General features: G+C 55.6%; 1 protein-coding gene and 1 long non-coding RNA gene across 2 annotated transcripts; one reads left to right on the top strand and one right to left on the bottom strand.

Annotated features, from left to right (window-relative positions):
• Window positions 1–30: 30 nt before the first annotated feature.
• Window positions 31–17099, top strand: ERLIN2 (ER lipid raft associated 2). The gene is made up of 12 exons (XM_006170657.3): window positions 31–320; window positions 920–1040; window positions 2999–3080; window positions 4095–4141; window positions 5709–5770; window positions 5898–6023; window positions 10856–10929; window positions 11081–11139; window positions 12140–12231; window positions 13132–13221; window positions 14394–14473; window positions 14829–17099. The coding sequence occupies exons 2-12, from the start codon at window positions 934–936 to the stop codon at window positions 15033–15035; spliced, it is 1026 nt and encodes a 341-aa protein (XP_006170719.1). The 5' UTR covers window positions 31–320; window positions 920–933; the 3' UTR covers window positions 15036–17099.
• LOC102492452 (uncharacterized) lies at window positions 16648–20301 on the bottom strand. The gene is made up of 2 exons (XR_337675.3): window positions 19550–20301; window positions 16648–18754 (listed from the first exon to the last, which is right to left on the bottom strand). It is a non-coding gene; the product is annotated as an uncharacterized LOC102492452 (long non-coding RNA).
• Between the last annotated feature and the right edge of the window lie 10 nt (window positions 20302–20311).

Below are 20311 nucleotides of genomic sequence, written 5' to 3'. Positions count from 1 at the left end.
GTCCCTCTTGCGCGCCCCCGCCCCCGTCTGCCCGCGCCGGCCCTTTCGGCCTCGTCCCCTCCGCGAGTCCCCCAGCCCTCTCCGGGGCGCCCGGGACGCCCGACCTCCGAGGAGGGCGAGGGTCACCCGGGAGGGCAGGCCCTTTGCAGAAAGGACGCCCCTCTAGGTCGGCTGCCGCGGGGCAGGACGCGCCTCGCCCGTGTCTGCGCCGGCGTCCAGTTGAGCCCGGAGGCGGACTCCAGGCCCGGCCCGAGGGCCCGCCCGGCGTGGCTGGAGTCTCCGCGGTGTCTCCAGACCGTGCTCAGGAAATGGGCTTCTAGGTGCCAGCTCGCGCGTCCCGGTGGCTGCAGCCGGAGCCCAGAGCCTCCCCGCCATAACCTCAGGCTGGGGGGCTGGGGTGCTGGGGACAGCGTGCGGGAGCCAGTGTGGCTCCTGCCCTGTCGGAGCCGCGTCCCTGTGCAGGGCCAGGGGCACACCTGGGCCAGGGCTGCCCGCCCCTGCAGCGTCCGAGCGGAGGACCTCGTGGTTTCTTTGGAGTGGCAGGCAATTAGGACTGGGCGGGAGCTGCGACCGCAGTTACACGGCCACAACCGCCCGTCTGACGTCCCCTGTAATCTGGGCCGGCGCCGGCAGCTGCCTGTCTGCCTTGCCGTGGGCAGGCTCCAGTGACCGCGCATTCGCCTTCCCAGGAAGAGGAGGCCGTGCAGGGCCCTGCCGAGCCGGCGCTGGTTCCCCTTCCCCCTCCCCGGGGGCAAAGGCTGTGTCTGGAGCCACTGGGGACCCGGGTGTCGGCTGAGAACAGGATGAAGCGGGTTGAAGGTCTAGCCTGTTCCCGCTGCCCAGGCGAGCTGATTCCTCTCCCCGCTCGGTCTCCTGCGGCCACATGACAGACCACACGTTTTCCTGTGTCTTTCCCCAGGCAGAGGCTCACTGATGGCTCAGCTGGGAGCAGTTGTGGCGGTGGCTTCCAGTTTCTTTTGTGCTTCTCTCTTCTCCGCTGTGCACAAGATAGAAGAGGGCCACATCGGGGTGTATTACAGGTAAGGCAGAGACGTGGGAGCTGCTTCCTGTTCCACAGCTGCTTCCTCGGCGCTGCCTACCGAGCCTGCTGAGTGTCCGCGTTTCTGTTTTGTGAAGTTGGCGTTCTCTTTAGACCCAACTCTTCTGTCAGTGACATGGGGAAGGGGATACACAGAGTATCTCATGGAAAATATGTTTGATGAAAAAGCTTTGCAAGGATTTCTATTTTCTGCACAAAATAAAATTCGTACTTCAATTTTTTCCCACGAATTTTCAAGTCCCTTCCTGTGTGTACACATGCAGGCGCGCAGACCATCTAATGTAAATTCAAGGCTTCCCTTAGCCTTCTGAGATGGTCAGGGATCCACGTAATATTCACGGACATTGAGAGATAAATCCTAAAGGAAACCAGCGCTTGCAGCCCGGCCCGGAAGTACTGTTTTCTACGTCCCTCTGGGAGTCTTGGCTCTGAGGCTATTCAAAAGCCAGGAAGTCATAGTTCCTCTTGGCACTGGGAGAAGTAGTTTACTCTGCTAATTTGGGATACTCCTAAAATTAACCTTCAGGGACCAGCAGGTGGCTTGGTGATTAGGACGCTAGACTCCCACATGGCCAATCATGGTTCGAGTCCTGGATTTGGCAGCTTGTTTTCTCACTTTCTCTCTCTGGTGAGCATGCATGCCATATTGCACATTAAAAAATAGTACTAATAAATGAAATTAAATAATGAACCTGCATGATAATTTATATCAATCAAGGCAAGACTTAGGGTAGTGATTTTTTTTCCAGTAAAGGAGCTCATTAATGTCACTGATTGTTGTATTGCTTTTTTAGAATTATCATTACATGGTCTTTGACTTCACAATATAAAGGAAAGGAACACTTGTAAATTTGGGGTGGGGGCGGTTTAATAATTATTTTATTGAACTTTGTTTATTTTATTTGACCACAGAGGAACAGAGTGAGATAGAAAGTGAGAAAGCAAGCTGCCAGGTCTGGACTCAAACCATGGTCGGCCATGTGGGAGTCCAGCACCCTTAACCACCACGCCACCTGCCAGCCCCAGTCTTGGCTTTTCGTTTAGGGACCTGCACAACCAGGTGTTTGCCTGTCAGTCTTTGTCAGCCCTTTCTTCCACGGACCCTTCAGTGCTTATTTCTGAGCTGCCAAAATCAAGTTCTAGAACTTGGGCTTCCTCCTCACTTTGAAGTCTCTCACTCCATCATCTGCTTACGTGTTCCTACAAAAAGCTTTTAATTTTGTCATTTATTTACAACTTGGTTAAAAGGGTAGCGCTGCTGCCCCTGAAATATATTGAAATGACTTGTAAAGTGTGCTTAAAATTGGGTTGGTCACGTGACGACTCCAACATGAGTGCAGTTATTGGTGACCTCCTAACCAACTGGGCTGCCACGGAGGTCCCACGAGCCCCATAGGTAGGGCAGGGTGAACCGTGTCCTGTCCCTCCCAGCACAGCCAGGGTGCTGCTCTTTGCTCCCCTTGGCCTGTGCCTGCTCTCCCATGGCAACGGTGTGAGTGATGGCTCTCTTTTACCATCATGTTTGCTAGAACATCAGGGTCCTTGGGACCAGCAGTTGGCGTAATGGCTATGTCACAGACTCCCATGTAGTCGACCACGGTTCACGTCCCAGACCCGGTGGCTTAAACTCACGCTAGACACATGTGCGTGCATGCCCAAGATCCTGAGAGGAGAAGGGAGGAGAAGGGATTGCAGTGTGGCCATCTCCCTGGGGGGGGTGATTTCTTGCTTTCTGTCTCTGTCTTTCTGGTGAGCGCATGCGCCCTATGGCAAAAACCTCTCCCAAAAAAAAGAATGCCAGGGTCACACTGAGAGGGAGAAAGGGAGCTGTGCCCTTGTCCTCCTCCAGCCACTGTTCACGGGGCTGTAAAGGGCGCCGGCCCGTGGGCACTGCTCTGACAGCCCCGCTGAGCCCAGCCTGCCTCTCTCCCTCTGCAGGGGCGGCGCCCTCCTGACTTCCACCAGCGGCCCTGGCTTCCACCTCATGCTCCCTTTCATCACGTCATACAAGTCGGTCCAGGTACGCTGGGCTGTGCGAGCTGGCCGGGCAGCTGCCAGTGGGCTGCCGGCAGGCATGAGCTGGGGTCATTCAGCCACGGGGTGAGCGAAACACCTCTCCAGGACTGGCTTAGGGATTTGTGTTTGGGGCTGTGTGTGCATGTGTGTGCATGTGAGAATGAGGCTCCTGGGCCGTTTGCTTGCGAGTGTTACTTGACTGTTGACACAGCTGGATGGGGTCACACCTTGGCCCATCAGCCTCAGCTGGGAATTGCTTCTTCACCTCCAGCCAAGGCCAGCAGTGTTCTGAATGTGCAGGAGGAGCCGCTGGGCGTCTGTGTGTTTTAGACCAAGGCTACCATGACAGATGGGCATTGGCCGGTTCCGATTTGACCTGCAGAAATGTGAACATAATTCAGGGTGTGGGGAAGGAAGTTGAACTGGATGAGGAAAAATGTCATCTCACACAGGAGCGAGCTCATTGTGACCAACCTAAAGCCTGGCGAGGTTAGGCGAGCCGTCTCCGAAGTCTGTACAGCTAAGAATAAAAACATTTCGAAGGTTCCTTTTCAACTGACCCACAGAGCTGTCCTGGGGTACCTCACGGGTGTTTTCCCTGTAAGTTTCTTCTGCTGTTTACTGTGTTCATGACTCAAAGTGCATTCAGAGGCGTTCTCACTCCAGTCTCATAACCCTGAGCACGGCTGAGCACACATCACGGCCTGAAATACCAAACGAGCCTGCCGCTCCGAGACCAGTAAATACACGGGGTCGAGCTAGACACGCGCCCAGACGCCTAGGCCAGGTCTTCTCGCTAAGCTTCCTGACCAGCTGTCTATGTGGGGGCCGTGTGCTGCAAACTGGGGAGGTGCCTTTGCTCGGCTTAGAGTCACGCCCTGTGAGGAGGCCGGACGGGTGGGACGTTCATGTTTAACATGAAGCTCAGCCAGTCGTTCAAGGACAAGGGCATACAGGGTTCCAGAAAGTTCATCTGGCACATCCGTCTTAGAGCATCTTGTATTTCCTCTGCTTCCAGACCACACTCCAGACAGACGAGGTGAAGAACGTGCCTTGTGGGACCAGGTAAGGGCCCGGAATAAAGCTGACAGCCAAGTGGGTAAGACGAGGGGCAGGCTGGCTGGCTGCAGGGGCCTGCGGAAGAGGCTCCGTCTTGGTAAACTTACCAGGTGCCCTGACCCTGAGCTCCTGATATCTGAGCTGACCAGGGGGTGGAGTACAGCAGAGCAAACCCTAGCAGGTTTGGGAGGGCTGAAATGCCAGGCCCCTGTGAGAGGCGAGGACGCAGCAGCAGCTGAGTGGGCCAGTGACACGGACAGGAAGATGGCTTCAGCATAGCTGACTCCGGAGCTTTCAGGAGGTCTTCAGCCACGGGTCCAAAGAGAACACTATAGTAGAGGTCCAGTCGAAGAGCAAGGGGTCCAGACTAAAGAGACCCTCTGACAAGCCAGGAACTGCCACCTGCCACAAGGTGACTGGCCCGTTCGCTCCCCGAGGTCCTTCATCGCATTTGGAGGGGCGCTGACTTGAAACGAGACTTCAGAGAGACGTCCACAAGTGTAACGGCCCCTTGACTAGTACCTGGTTCTGACACAGCCGCTGTGAAACGAGTGACGGGAACAGTATCCATCCCTCGGGCCGCCGTAACAGAGTACCGCAGCCGGGGGCGGAGACAGTGCATTTCTTCTCTCCCAGGTCCGGAGGCTCCGAGTGTAGGGTCGGGTGCCGCAGGGCTGGTCCCCGGGGAGCCCTCTTCCTGGCTCTCAGGGCCCCTTCCCACCACGGTCTCCTGACCTCCCCTCTGCATGCGAGACGCGCGAGCGTGATGGCCTGTGTCCTCCCCTTCCCGTGCGGACACGGTCCTGATGACCGGCCCACCCTGCGACACGAGTCACCCAGTCACCTCAAAGGCCTCATTCCAAAGGCAGTCATTTTGGGGTTAGGACCAACACGTGAATTCGAGAGGGGGACACAGTTTATCCCATAGCAGGCAGGACTGGGAACTGGGACGAGGACTGGGTATTAGATAATGTTGGGAATTACTCATTTTCTTCTGTAAATTACCAATTTAAAATATGCCTGCAACTTACTTTAAAATGTTCGGCCAAAAAAGTAGATCAGTGAAAAAGGTAACCATCATCCATGTGGAATGAGGTGCTGGTGGGTGGTGGTGTACTATTTTTCCAGCTTTTCTGTGTGTCTGAAATTTTTTATGATGGGTTCTGCGGGGAAAGGGGCGCTGAGCTAAAGCGATGGTGAAGACACAGTGAGACACACTGGCCACCCACGGGACTGGGCAGGGCTGAGCGAGTCGCCCTCAGTCTGGTCTGGTCTGGTCTTCGCTGTGGCTGCCATCACTGGGTGCTGGTCGCTGGGTGGGGCTCTGCTGAGGCAGCGAGAGCGGCTCTTTTCTGACTGCGCCCAGGAGCCTAACGGTCTCCTCGTGGGGATATGTTTAGGGTGTGATTTCTCTGGCGATCGTGTCGCTGCCATAAGCTCTGCAGGTCTCTCTTAGAGATCCGAGGTGCCTTCTCGCCCCTATGACCTCCTCTTGGCACCTCCCACATCTTCAGCCACACCTTGGGGACCACAGAGCTCCCCAGTGACTTCTCTGTCCTTCGTCCTTTCGCAGCGGTGGTGTGATGATCTACTTTGACAGAATCGAAGTGGTGAACTTCCTGGTCCCAAACGCAGGTGCGTCTCCCCCACGGGCCACCCCCGGCATGCCACCCCGAGTCTGCCTGGCCCCTCGGGAAGGCAGAGCCACTGCGTGTGGGAAAGGTCCAAGCCACGCCCTGCTCATGGCCCCCCTCCCGCCCAGTGTACGACATCGTAAAGAACTACACGGCCGACTACGACAAGGCGCTCATCTTCAACAAGATCCACCACGAGCTGAACCAGTTCTGCAGCGTGCACACGCTCCAGGAGGTCTACATCGAGCTTTTCGGTGAGGGCTCTCTCGACTGTGCACGCCCGAGCGGTCCTTCCCCACTGCCCCTGGGCCCCCACGTGGCTGGGGACCTCCAGGACTGGGAGTCGGCACAGAGGGAGGTGCTGGGACTGCAGAAGACAAGGAGGAAGAGCCTCGGGGCAGGCCGGGGAGGAGGAGCAGGGGACTAGGACTCCCATCGGCCCATCAGTGCTGGGGTAGGAGTGTTCCCGCTGTCACTGAGGCACCGTGCTATAGTGAGGGCAGGGTCAGCGCCAGAAGAGTCGCTGAGACTCCAGCCCCACATCCTCAGTTTAAGGCCATGCTGAAGGCCCAGAGCGAGAAAGTTGCAGAGCTCGTGCCCGGTGGGTAGGGGTGGAAGCCCAGGCTTCCCTCGTGGCTTCCCTTCAGTTCTTCCCACCACACCACCCCCAGCGAGGAAGGCACCCAGGAAAGGGTGCGGACATGGCGTGGCTCACAGCCATTCTAGAGGTGAGGTCAGACCACAGCGCTCCGTGGTTCCTGGCACACCACCCCTGGCGAGGAGGGCACCCAGGAAAGGGTGCGGACATGGCGTGGCTCACGGCCATTCTAGAGGTGAGGTCAAACCACAGCACTCCGTGGTTCCTGGCACACCACCCCTGACGAGGAGGGCACCCAGGAAAGGGTGTGGACATGGCGTGGCTCACGGCTGTTCTGGACGTGAGGACAGACCACAGCGCCCTGTGGTTCCTGGCACCTTGGTGATTTTTTGCCTCATACTTGGAGATGACGAGGAAGACTCTACCGAACAGAGGGCCCACGCGCCCTCCCACCCCTCACCCTTCTCACCCGAGCTAAGCACGTCAGCTTCGGCAGGAAGGGACGCATTTCAGTAATGGTTCTGGCCCTTTTGTGGCCAAGTGTTGGGTTCCAGCTTGCCACTAGGGATGTTGGTAGCTGCAGCTAGCAGTGAGTGAGTGTCTCAGCCGTCGGTACAGCTCTTCCTGCTACGAAGACCAGGCAGTTATTTTCCCAGGAATCCTCATTAAAGCACCTTGCAGGGGCCCAGCAGGTGGCATGGAGGTTGAGGCACTGGCTGCCACGTGGCCAGCTCCACGGTTCAGGTTCTGTATCCAGTGATTTGAAAAACATGCTGTGCGTGTATCTGTGCGTGCCCAAAGTCCTGAGAGGAGAACGGAGGAGAAGGGATTGCAGTGTGGCCATCTCCCAAGGGGCGACTTCTCACTTTCTCACTCTCTCTGACTCTGTCTCTCCAGTGAGCACATGCACCCATGGCAAAATCTTAAAAAAAAAAAAAAAGACCCAGCACAAGGGCAGGGTTTCTTTCCTTTTCTTTTTTTTTCTTTTTTTTTTTCTTTTTTATTTATTTTTTTTTAAGAGAGATTTTTGCTATAGGGTGCGTGCAGTTACCTCAGAGCCAAAAGGCGAGAAATCACCCCCCGGGGGAATGGCCACACTGCAATCCCTTCTCCATTCTCCCCTTGAGATTTTGGGTGTTCACACACCTGTACACGGCATGAGTTTCAAACTACCGGGTTGTGGGCTTAAACCACAGACGGCTGTGTGGGTGTCCAATGCCTTAACCACTATGGCACCTGTTGGCCCTCGCCCAAATCTTTTTTCTTTTTTTTTTAGAGAGATTTTCGCTATAGGGCGCGTGCGCGCTCTCCACAGACAGAGAGAGACAGAGAGAAATCACCCCCCAGGGGGAATGGTCACGCCGCAATCCCTTCTCCTCCATTCTCCTCTTGGGATCTTGGGCACGCACGCACACGTGCCCGGCGTGAATTTTAAGCCACCGGATCCGGGACGCGAACCGTGGTCGACTAACTACGTGGGAGTCCAGCGACATAGCCATTAGGCTAACTGCTGCTTCCCATCCCTCGCCCAAATCTTAAAGAAAGGAAAAGTAGAGAAGGGATTGCTGCGTGACCACTCACCATTGGAAGTGATCATGCAGCATTCTCCCTCTCTTTGCTCCCTCTCTCCTCTCCCTCTTTCCTCTCTGTCTCTTTCTTTGGGGAGCGCATGCGCCCTCTTGCAATAAAAAAGAAAAAGAAAATTTACCTGAATTAATTCTATAGGGCTTATATTCTTTTGTTGGTTTTAGAATCAGTGTGTCTAAGAAAAAGAGTTGGTAAATCTTTTTTTTAACCTCAAACTAATAGAATTTTATAAAATATTCATTTTCTCTCTAGCCATCATTTTAGAACTTGTGCTTTCTTTTAAATGAACATTTCAAAGCATTTGAAACAACGAAAGACAAAGGATTCTAATGTCACTGAAGAGGAAATTAAAATACTAAATCGTTTTGTCTGGCTGCCTCGCAGATAAGGTAGCTTAGCACAGTGTGGCTTCCTGCTGGAGGGACTGCAGATGCATCTGCCCTGGGGCGTTTGTCTGACTCTCACCTTGCTAGCCAGCCCTGTCTCTCACTCTCTGTCTGTACCTGCAGAGGACAGACACACGTCTGGTTGTGCTCCCTCCTCCCAGCCCCACCAGAAATGCGGCAATGCGATGGTGTGTTCCATGCGGCCCTGTGCTGTCTCCTAAAGACGCTGCGGCACGCCTGTGGGAAAGTGGGCCTGAGCCCCTCTGTGTTGGCTCAGTGATGGAGCGTGTCGGCATTCTGCAGCAGCATTATAACGAGCAGCATTCTGGCGTTGCTGAGACTCCCGCAGGACAGATCTCCGTGTGTGGGTCAGCCCATTTGCACAGCAGTTAAGCCCTGGGCATTGGGAGCCAGATCCCACATGGCTGACCGTGGCTTGAATCCTGGTATGGCTTGAACGCACCAAGTGCATGCCCTAAATCCTAATGAGATGCAGAAATGGAGGAGCAGAGGATGGTGGCATGGCCCTGCCACAGGGAGGTACATTCTGTCTGTCTGTCTCTCTCTCTCTCTCTCTCTCTTTCTCTGGCAAGCACACGTACCACTGGCAGTTAGAAGAAGAAAATATTTCTTCCAGACGTTCCAGTAAGATACTTGCCAGGCCACAGGTCCGCCCCTCGCCTCAGGTCTAGTTTGGTGTGGGCCCTCTCTCTGAAAGGCTGGCTAGTACTCCATTTCACGTGCCACCCGAAATGCAGTGCTGCGTCCAGGGTTGGGGCTCAGCCTGTTAGCAGGAGTGTGGTGTCCTCCCTCGCTGCTGTGGAGAGGCTGTGAGCGCAGATGCAGCCGTGGAAACGCCACGGGCCCTTGTCACTGCGGGACATTGAAGAAATCCGAACAGCCACAGCCTGGCACCAGCAGGTGGCATGGTGGTTAAGGCACTGGACTCCCACAGGCCAACCATGGTTTGAGTCCCTGACCTGGTGGCACTCTCTCTCTTTGTCTCTCTCTGGTGAGCACATGTGCCCTATCTGCAAATAAGTAATGACAATAAATCAAATAATTCTTTAAAAAGGAAGGGACTTGCCGTTCTGAAGAGGCTCTCACTTGGGCACAGGTCACCAAGAAATGCCACTAAAAGCAGATGACAGCCAAGGGTAAGGGAGGTGATTGTTTCCAGGTCCCAGCCTGGTTTCCTGGGAGCTTCTCCAAGCCCTTCCAGGAGCTTCTCGAGAATCTGGAGGGGAGAGGGCAGGGAAGGGTCATAACCCTGAGGAGGTCCAGGCCTGAGGCCGCCAGCGGCTGCAGCTCTGAGTCCTGGCTGGCGGGCGCTGTCGTTGCTGCTCCTGCACTTGTCTGGGAAACAACTCCCGTGAGATCCAGACGGAGGGGTCCCCACCAGGCAGACAGCACTTCTGAAGACAGGCTTATGTCCAGAGCTGCGCATCAAATGCCCCCTCGTGCTGTTTGACGGAGGTCCTCATAGGGCTGGGGGGGGGGGGCTGTCCTTGACACCAGGGTTCGGCAGCTTCTGAGGTGACAGGATTGAGTGCGCTCAGCTCTTTCTGTGCCGGAACACAGCCTGGCCTGGTTCCCTCGGGAGCAGAGAGCCTGTGGTTGTCTACGGAAGGGCTTCTGCCGCCTCGGGGGATGTGCTAGAGCCATAGTCACTCTGCTTCATTCATGCACTTCCTCTGAGAATGAGAGCATGCCCTTAAAAGGGTCTTGGAGTCACGGTCCACCCCCAGCCCTCGGCCTTCCGGGTCTTGAGCAGGTGCATGCCAGGCACACTCAGGGTGGTCTCCAGACCTGAAGCCAACACCTCCTCACGTGGTGTTGCCTCGCAGAGGCTCAGTACCCCTGCTGGGCCAGCCTCTATCATAGGACGTAAGTTCTTTTTATTTTTTTTTTTAATTATCATTTTTCAATTTGGACCAGAGAGAGAGAGAGAAAGCAAGCAAGCCAGCCTCCAAGTCCAGGACTCAAACTGTTGTCAGCCGTGTGGGAGTCAGCACCTTTAACCACCGCGTCACCTGCCGGCCCCTAGTGGTTACGCTCTCTGCATTGGGAGCCAGATCCCCTCTGGTTGGCAGCCATTCAGATCCTGACCCTAGTGTCTTGAGAAACATGCTAGGCACAGGTGCGTGCATGCCCCAGATCCTGACAGGATGGAGGAGTGAAGGAGAAAGGATCGCGAGGTGACCACACTCCCTTGGGGGTGGTCTCTGTCTCTGTCTCGTGAGCACGCATGCCCTCTGGCAACAAGAAGGTACCCCGGTACCCTGCAGCACAAGCCAGGTAGTCTCACCACAAAGCCAAGTTGGTCTTGAGGCCACAGCCAGAGGAGACCCCTGCTTCAGTGAACATGCAGGGCTCTGGTCTCTGGCCCTGGACACACTCGGTGCCTCGGAAAGCCTGGTGCCTGTGAGGTGCGTCCCTGAGCTGGTGCTCCCCCATGCAGACTGCACCCCCGGCTGGGCTCACCAGCTCCTCTCACTGTCTTCCTCGGTTCCAGATCAGATTGATGAAAACCTCAAACTGGCTTTGCAACAGGACCTGACCTCCATGGCCCCTGGGCTTGTCATCCAGGTAAGCGTGGCACAGCGAGAGGGCGCCCCTGACACCGCGTCCCCTCCTCCGAGGATGGCCTTTCTGTACAGGAGGATCTAGAGCCGGGGAGCTGCTCGTGCCACTTACCACCCTCGCCTCCCTGTCAGTTGCCGTCTCTGTCCTTCTCCAGGCTGTGCGGGTGACGAAGCCCAACATCCCTGAGGCAATCCGCAGGAACTACGAGCTGATGTGAGTGGGTTCCCTGTGCCCGAGCCATGCCCACCACCCTCCCTGTGCCTGAGCCATGCCCACCGCCCTCCTGCCCCCACATCCCGTCTGGAAGTTGGCTAGCGTGGTCCCAGGTTCTCCCAAGGACGCATGACAGCCCGTAGTGCCGCACGAGTGGGTGGGTGTTTCGGGGTAGTCACCAGGCTCCTTGGCTGTGCCCTGGAGCCCCGCAGAGCCCTCAGAGCAGGGATACCTTGAAAGAGCTGGAAGGCCTCATCAGTGTTGAGAGGCTCATGCCAAAGGTGGAGAGAGTGAGGAGGAAGTGGAAGACAGGCAGGTGTATTTTACTAGGATAAATCATGGTTGTTGGGGCCAGCAGGTAACATGGAGGTTAAGGCACTGGACTCCCACATGGCTGACCACAGTTTGGGTCCTGGACCTGGCAACTTAAAAATCATGCTGGATGCATATGGTGTGCACTCAAAATCTCTTTTTATTTATTTATTTATTTTTATTTTTTCTTTCTTCTTTTTTCTTTCTTTTTTTTTTTAAATTTGATCAGAGAGATAGAGGGGGAAAGTGAGGAAGCAGGCCACCAGGTCCGGGACTCAAACCACAGTCTGCCATGTGGGAGTGTTCAGTGTCTTAACCACCTCAAACCACAGTCTGCCATGTGGGAGTGTCCAGCACCTTAACCATCATGCCATCTGCTGGCCCCTCACCCAAAATCTTGAGAGGAGAATGGAGAAGAGATTGCAATGTGACCATCCCCCAAGGAGGTGATTTCTTACTTTCCTCCTCTCTGTCTCTGTCTCTGGTAAGTGTGTGCACCCTATAGCAAAAAACTGAAAAAACCATGGGTTATTTCCCACAAAGGAGAAGAGCACGTGACTGCACCTGAGCACTTTGCAGGCCACTGGACGGCCCCTGGGAGACAGCAGCTGCAGGAGAGCCTGGGCTCGGGGCAGCGGCACCTCCAGAAACCTCCTTGTGGTCTCACCACTGCTCCTTCTGCCTGCAGGGAAAGCGAGAAGACAAAGCTCCTTATCGCGGCCCAGAAACAGAAGGTGGTGGAGAAGGAGGCCGAGACAGAGCGGAAGAAGGCCCTCATTGGTCTGCACGTGCTTGCTGCCCTTGGGCTGCAGGGCTGGGGGTGGCAGGAGACCAGGAAGGCCCAGGTGTGGCCCAACCACCCAATCCCCCGAGCACTTCCGCCACTCCCCAGGGTGGTCTCCAGACCTGACCTGGGGGCCTTTCCATGGGACGCTGGCTGGCCGCACCCTCCTGCGGGCAGAGTGGAAGTTGTCAGGTGGTGGCAGGGTCCAAGCCGTGTGTCCACAGGCCCGTCGGTGAGAGGAGCCCTTTCTAGCGGTCGTCAGCACCTAGCAGTAGCGGCTGGGGTAGATAAGTACCGCGGTCCTTGCCCTCGGGGCAGGGGGGCTTGCTCACCTCGGCTGATGGAGCCGCTGCTCAGAGAGGTTCATCATGTGTCCGAGCTCCATGGCAAGTGGTGGGGCTGGCTTCCCATCAGGCTCTGCTCCAGAGTCGCCACCCCAAGCCATCAGCAACAGCCTACCACCTCTTGAGAGGAGGGGCGCCCGAAACCTGTGCACGCACCTCGCTCCGGAGGTCACTCCTTGGGAGAAGGACCCTGTGACTGGAGAGTTGGGGCGTCCTCAGGAGGGCCTGGGTCTCCCCAGGTACTGCCTCGCGTGATGGTGGCTCTGCGCTCACCCACGGGGTGCCCTCAGGGTGGCAGCCCCACATGTGAGCTCCCCCACTGTCCTGCATCGGGGCGCCGGTCATGGGCGGTGAGACCAGGCAAGCTGAGCTGTCGGGCTCTGAGTCTGCTTCACCTGCACAGCTAAGCTGTCAGGCTCTGAGTCTCCGCCCGGTCATGGGTGGTGAGGCCAGGCACAGCTGAGCTGTCAGGCTCTGAGTCTCCGCCCGGTCATGGGCGGTGAGGCCAGGCAAGCTGAGCTGTCGGGGTCTGAGTCTGCTTCACCTGCACAGAGGCGGAGAAGGTGGCTCAGGTCGCAGAGATCACCTACGGCCAGAAGGTGATGGAGAAGGAGACCGAGAAGAAGATTTCAGAAATCGAAGGTGAGCAGGAGCACCGGGCCTGGGCACCCTCAGACCCCACGCAGTGGCACAGGGGTGGGACAGCCATGTCCTCTCTCTGTGCGCGATGTCAGGGTCCCTCTGAAAACATCAGCTTTTCTCAGCACTTAGGGTCCAGGCCTGTGGGCAGGCCAGGGCAGTGTCTCTGGGGAGCACGCATCCACGGGATGTCGACCGAGTGCCGCACGTGCCGGGCATTGTGCTGGGCACAAGGACGAGGCAGGTTAGGCTGGCCTGGTGGTGCAGGCAGCAGTGTGCCAGCTGTGGCACCGGAAGCCACATGGCCAACCCCAAGTTCCCATCCCCTGTTGAGCTGAAAATATACTGGGTGTGCACACCCAAGATCCCGGAGAGCTGGAACGCTGGGGGCGGGTAGCAGGTCACGAGACCCTGTCAGGGTGCCCGTCTTCTGTTCTGTCCAGTTCTGTTCTGGTGTGCTGTAGAGCGCACACACGCTCACTGGAGAGAGACAAAGGGGAGGTCTGTGGCACCGGAAGCCACATGGCCAACCCCAAGTTCCCATCCCCTGTTGAGCTGAAAATATACTGGGTGCGCACACCCAAGACCCCGGAGAGCTGGAACGCTGGGGACGGGTCGCAGGTCACGAGGCCCTGTCAGGGTGCCCGTCTTCTTTAGCTCTGTCCAGTTCTGTTCTGGTTTGCTGTAGAGCACACACACGCTCACTGGAGAGAGGCACAGGGGAGGTGAGAAAGACCCCGTGCGGGGACGGCTACGCCACAAATCCCTTCTCCTCTCGGGACTTGGGGCACGCACGCACACGCGCCTGGCATGTTTCTCAAGCCACCAGGTCCAGGACTCAAACTGCGCAAGCAGCCATGTGGGCCCAGCCACCTTCGCCAGCTCACCGTCCGGCCCCAGCTTTTCCCCTGCAGTCTGGCACAGCAGCAGACTTGCTCAGAGCTCGTCCCCGTCGTGGGGAGTCGCTCTCAAAGCGCTTTCCATCGGAGCGGCCCTTACAGCAGCTTATCCAAGAGGAACAGGAAATGCCCTGCTCCCAGTTTCATGGGGAAGAAACTAAAGCACAGAAAACAAGCCATCCCTCCTAGTGACGGGCAGCTGGGGACAGAGACGGGGCCCAGACGGCCTGGCTCCCTGCAGGGCTGGCCCAGCTCACCACGCTCTCCCTTCCCCAGATGCTGCGTTCCTGGCGCGGGAGAAGGCCAGGGCGGACGCCGAGTGCTACACCGCCATGAAGATCGCCGAGGCCAACAAGGTGGGCCACGCCTGGGAACCGGGCCGGGTCTGGGCTTCCGCTGCTCGAGCCGAATGGCCACCACGACCACCCAGCAGCCCTGAGGGCCAGGCCGGGGACGCCTGCGCCGTGGGGCAGGTCCTTCCCTTGTCCTGGGCCCTTCATCATGTTTGACAGACACAGAAACTCGTAGAATTCCTGCCGCCCTTCTGGCAAATCTGAGGTTACTTCCTCTTAGAGAAACGGCTGCCCTGTTACTCATGTGACAGCCCATCGGGGGATACTCTGTGACAGAGCCCCCTCCCTGTGAGAACTGCAGGAACCGTAGGGTGCAGGTCCGACAGCGGGCCCACACCTTCCGGGCCTTGTCTTGCAGCTGAAGCTGACCCCCGAGTACCTGCAGCTGATGAAGTACAAGGCCATCGCCTCCAACAGCAAGATCTACTTCGGCAAAGACATCCCCGACATGTTTGTGGACTCAGCGGGTGGCCTGGGCAGGCAGTTCGAGGGGCAGGCCGACAAGCTGAGCCTCAGCATAGAGGATGAGCCCGCAGAGCCTGCTGCAGCCGCCGAGGAGCACTGAGGGCTCCCAGCCAGCAGTTACTGTGGTGGAAGAAGTGGACTTCCATCCCCACCCTTCTAGGAAGAAGGGCGGGGACTGATGATCTGGGGTTTTATTCAGTGAGTAGACTACAGGACTTCTGAGATTTGACCTTTGACCTCCAGGCACTACTGTCCCTCCAAGCTGGCTGCTGTCACTCAAGTGGGAGGAGTGGAAAGGCACTGCCCCCGCCCCAGACCCCCCAGCTGGGGTTGTCCCTGAGGAGGCTCTACGGCACGCAGGGGTACATCCGTGCAGGGCTGAGAGCGCGTGGGGACAGCACGTAGGGCAACAGCTAGCCCAGCACGTGGAAGGTGCCCGTGCGAGTTCCCACAGGCTCCCTGCCTTCACGTGCAGACATGGTGCTCGGTTTCACAAGACACTGTCACACCGGGCCGCTTGCCCCGGGCTCAGGCGGAGCACCCGACCAGGGCCAGGGCCAGGCAGGTCGTGGCCTCCACACAGTTCCTTTGACCCCGCCCTGCTACTCTCTCACCGGGCCTTTTCTTTTCAGACCATCTGTTCTTTGGCGTCACTCAGCATCAAGCAGGCAGGAACAAGCGGTACGAGTGTCACCGCTGATGGGGGACCGCTGTCCCTGCTGGGCAGAGGCTGCCTTGAGGCCGTGTTTTGGAGGGGCCGGGAGGAGCAAGCAGGATCGCCCCCTGGTCTCCGTGCCTGTGGCTGGCACCGCGAGCTGGCCGACGCAGCGGTAAGGGGACGCCACTCTCCAGGGCACACAGGGCAGGCTGAATGTCCGTCTCCAGAGAGCACCGTCCTCACCCAAGTCCTGGGCTGGAGCAGCCATGTCAGTCCCGGGAATGTTTCCTCGTTGTAGTCAGGAAAGAATCTGAGTCCCTGGGAGAGCAAACAGGAAAGGAAGGTTTTTCTTACGAAATCCTGACACGGGGATTTCATGAGAAGAGGAGGCCCAGGCCTGGGGCCCACGAGTTGTGCACGGACAGAGCCATGCTGTGGAGGCCGGTCGTCTGGAGCAGACTAGGGGTGCACTGACCTCCACTGACCAGCTCTGGGCTAGGGCTTGGCCCCTCTTCCCTGGCTCGGTGCAGTGAGTGAGCCCCTCTTTCATATCTGGTCCCCCACCTCAACTTCTGGTTTCTTGGTGGTCCCAGGACTCCGCCTGGCCTGCTCTGAGTGGCACCAGCCTGGTCAGGAGTTTGGGGCTTGTTCAGCCTGCCTGGAAAGAAGCAGAGTGTCCGCCCCCCTCACTTCACACAGCGCCCTGCTGTCCTAATTCCTGGGACTCAGATCCCACAAAGAACGGTCCTGGTCACATTTTGTGTAAGCAGCAAACGCTCCTAGAGGTGAGGGACACTGAGGGCTGAGTCCTTGAGAAGGCGCTGGGCCTCCCGGGACCAGCAGAGCTTCCATACTAAAATGCGTTCATCTTTTCGTTCCAATGCTCTGAGTCACTCGTTAGGACAACACGACGCCGGCACCCCCTGGTCACACACCTGTCTGCCCCTCCTGCTCTGAGATGCCCCCCAGGCCTCAGAAATGCTCCTCTGCGCTGGGATCAGGAGCGGGGCTGTCTCGGCCTCTCGAATAGCACACGGTGCTCAGGCTCTTTCTTGAAGGCCTCTCTGGTACTAATGCCCTGCGACAGCCGGTCCCTGGAGCGCAAAGCCCCTCAGTAAAGCTCCGCCGCATCTGCCCCTCCATTCCCATCACCTCCTCTTTAAACAGAAAACATGAATGTTGTCAAACCCATGAGCCCAAGTCTAGTGGCCGTCTGTACCTGTCTGAGCAGAGAAACCATGGACGCTGCTGTCCCCTTAGCCTGGGACCACTAGTCTGCCTGTGCGTGACTTTGTTTTCATAACACTAGAAAACCTGATCCCAAAACTTTTGAACTCTAAACATGTCAAATGTGACGGCCTACAATTCTGTGGGCAGTGAAGTAATGGCTGCCATTTACAAGTGGGGTTTCTATCAAAATAACTTTATAAAATTCAGTTTTTGTAGGATTTTCCAAGAAGTCACCTTGGTTGAATGTTTCTCACTCATTAAACTTTGCAGAAGTGATTCCTATTCCGTACTCTTTATAACCACTTTTTTAAGAACAAGGACAAAATGTTTGCAAGGAAGCTGACGTTTGTTCATCATTTTTATGTAACTAAAATAATGTAGAGCTGGAGGGACCATAGTCATGTTGAGGGAATGGCTCACTGAGAATAATGTATTGATTCTCACCCCCAAAGATGTCTCATACGCCCTCGTGGCCGAGTCTGTGGGCCCGTGTACCTCCCAACCCATAACCGCTACTAAAGAGATGGGGAGCAGCACGCAATCCTGTTTCCTGGCTTTTCTATTTAAGCTTGAGGGTCATCACGACCTGGGAGTGGCTGCACTAAGTCTGTCACCTTACACGCTATTTCTTTGATTCTGGCCAGTCGGGTTCTGGCCGCTGTTTTCGTTGTTTCACTGAAAGAGGAGAGCGCCACGCACTCAGTGTCGGCATTTCTGCTCCTTCTCATTTCTGCTTCGGTGTAGGCTGGAGAGTGAGGTCAGGCTCCACTTCCCAAGAGCCGCCAGGGCTCAGTGACCCCCTCCGTGGCTGAGAAGAGATCCTCCTCCCACTAATCATTCTGCAAATGTTCTTGCTGACTAACTGCCTCAGGTTGATAACTGGAGGAGTTGCTTTGGACAACACTAAAGGTCTCATGCGAATTTACGTGTTGGTTTTATCTTCAGTCTTGCTAAATAAAATTAGTCTTTGTATTTACTTCTTGTTAAAGTGAAATTTAGCAATAGCTAATAGTAGGATGGGTGATATAAAGAAAGAAAGCATAAGATCGCCAAAAAAATATATTCAGATGAAAGTCTGTCCCAGCACAGGACCAAGTAAAACTAATTTATAAACACGGTCTAATTCTAGGTGGGTGTTATAAGGATCGATTATTTTACAGAATCCATGCACCACTCTAATTCCGCTCCAAAGGGCAGAGAGAGTTTCAATTGACCCAAAACTCATTTTGATGAGTCAGTAGAAAAGTTACAGTGTCTTCTCTAGAAAGCTGCCCAGGTAAAATACGGGATGGCCAGTCAAATGTGAATTTCAGATAAACAATCAATGATTTTTGTATAAGTATATACCAATTACTGCATGAGACATACTTATGCTAAAAAGAGCATTTGTTGTGAAACTCCCACTTAAGTAGGTGTCCTGCATTTTGCTCTTTAAACCTGCCAGCCCTGGCCCAGGCTTTCTCAGGATCCTGACAGTGCCCCTAGGCTGCTGCTACGTAGGTCGGAGCTTACTCCCGATAAGCTGGGGCTGACACTGGAGTCAGACGGCCATGGTCGCTCCTCACTGCTGACCGCGCCCTACACACCTGCTCTTCAGTATGTTTTTAGCCTTTCTCTAGCCTCAGTCTCATCTCTACAGTGGGGTGGGCAGACTGCATGGACACTTCTACCACTGTGCCTGGGAAGAGTACGTGTCCAAAACAACCTTCTGTCCATCGTCCAGAAAGTGGGCTAGAAAGCACACGAGTAGTGCGTGGGAGTCCCGCAGTGAGCGAGCAGGGCAAGATACAGACAGCCAGCACACCGAGGCCGGACCGCACAGCCCTGCAGTGTAGACACAGCCGGCACTGAAGACGCAGACCTGGGCAGGAACACATGTGGAAAATGGCTGGCTTGACTGGTCGAGTGGAATCGTCTGGTTTTTGGGACTCCTATCGAAAAAAAAAAGTTTTAAAATTTTTCAAAAAAGGGACCAGCAGTTAGCGTAATGGCTATGTCGCTAGACTCACATGTAGTCGACCGCGGTTCGTGTCCCAGACCTGGTGGCTTTAAACTCACGCCAGGCACGTGTGCATTCATGCCCAAGATCCCAAGAGGAGAATGAAGGAGAAGGGATTGTGGCATGGCCATTCCCCCTGGGGAGTGATTTCTCACTTTCTGTCTCTCTGTCTCTGTCTCTGGCGAGCGCACGCACCCTATAGCAAAAACCTCTCCAAAAAAAAAATTTTTTTTTTTTTTTTCAAAAAAGAACTTGGGGCTGGGAAGAAAAACAGTGAAACAATGTTGAAGGAAACAGTACTTAAAAATAAAGCTCCTAGGCCAGCAGGTGGCGTGGTGGTTAAGGCCAACTGCGGTTCCAGTCCTAGACCTGGCGGCTTTCTGTCTCTCTCTCATGTGCCCATGTGCCCTATAGCAAATTTTTAAAATAATAAATAATTCTTTAAAAATAAATAGTCAGCAGATGCCATGGTAGTTAAGCTGCTGGATTCCCACATGGCTGACTATGGTTCAGGTCCCAGACCAGGCAGCTTGAAAATCACGCCAGGCCCATATGCATGTGTGCCCACAATCCAGAGAGGACGGAGAAGGGACTGCAGTGTGGCCATCCCCCAGGGGGTGATTCTTCCCTTCCCTCCCTCTCCAGTGAGCACAGTGCCCTACACAAAAACCTGAAAAACTAATAAGGCTCAGGTTGAGCCCGGAAAAGGCAGGAGCCAAAGTCACACCGGCGCATTCGTAAAGTTGCACGCTGGGTCACGAGCTAGTCTGCAGCTCCTGGAGACCAACGCAGAGGAAATCTGCTTAAAGACGGATTTGCTTAGCCTGGTTAGTTCGAAATGGAGAGTAGCAGCTATCCACAAACAGGAAACAAAGCCAGCGATTGGCAGGGACGGCATTCTCTGACGGTTTTCAGAAACTGGGAGGATTCTGTGCCATTCGAGATGGCTTAAACGTCTTTCTATTTGAAAGATCAAGTGATCTCTGTCCTCCCCATTTGGTCATTGACGTCATGCGGTGATAGACAGTTGTTCCAGGTGGGACACCTTATCCTCAAAAGCAGTTATTGGTCTGTGGCGGAGTTACACTGGTCCATGGCCAAGAGGCTTGGCTTATATCCTTAGCCAAGAGGGCATCACTTTGGTTCATAGCTTAATAGTATTTTAAATAAGTAACACTTCAAACAGGATTGTATTTCAAATGGGTATACAGTGCAAACGGTTTACAAATGGGTAGATCACTGCAAACAACTGGCTGGTATGACACTTCCCCTCTGGCGTTCCCAGCCATCTTCGGTGACTCTGGCCCATCCACCAGACCTCGGCGTCGCAGAACGCGCCTTCTCTCTCCCGGGCAGTCCTCGACGCCGACGCCGGCTCCGGGGGCTCTAACCCGGCTCTTCCGGAAGGCACAGACAAACCTAAAGCATTTCACAGCAGCTGGGACCCCGGGAGCCACCTGCGTTTCCGGCCTTGGGAGCCCTTGAAGGG

The sequence above is a fragment of the Tupaia chinensis genome, unplaced genomic scaffold (genome assembly GCF_000334495.1).
Source record: "Tupaia chinensis unplaced genomic scaffold, TupChi_1.0 Scaffold148801_1, whole genome shotgun sequence".
Taxonomy (NCBI): Eukaryota; Metazoa; Chordata; class Mammalia; order Scandentia; family Tupaiidae; genus Tupaia; species Tupaia belangeri.
Note: the sequence above shows the minus strand (reverse complement) of the source record. Positions and strands in the feature narration are given on the sequence as shown.

Bases quoted from the DNA above. Each gene is read 5' to 3' on its own strand.
- ERLIN2 (XM_006170657.3), top strand. From the start codon at position 934: ATGGCTCAGCTGGGAGCAGTTGTGGCGGTGGCTTCCAGTTTCTTTTGT. The intron at 5,771-5,897 runs GTGCGTCTCCCC...CCTCCCGCCCAG, and splicing joins CTTCCTGGTCCCAAACGCAG to TGTACGACATCGTAAAGAAC. The intron at 14,474-14,828 runs GTGGGCCACGCC...CTTGTCTTGCAG, and splicing joins AGATCGCCGAGGCCAACAAG to CTGAAGCTGACCCCCGAGTA.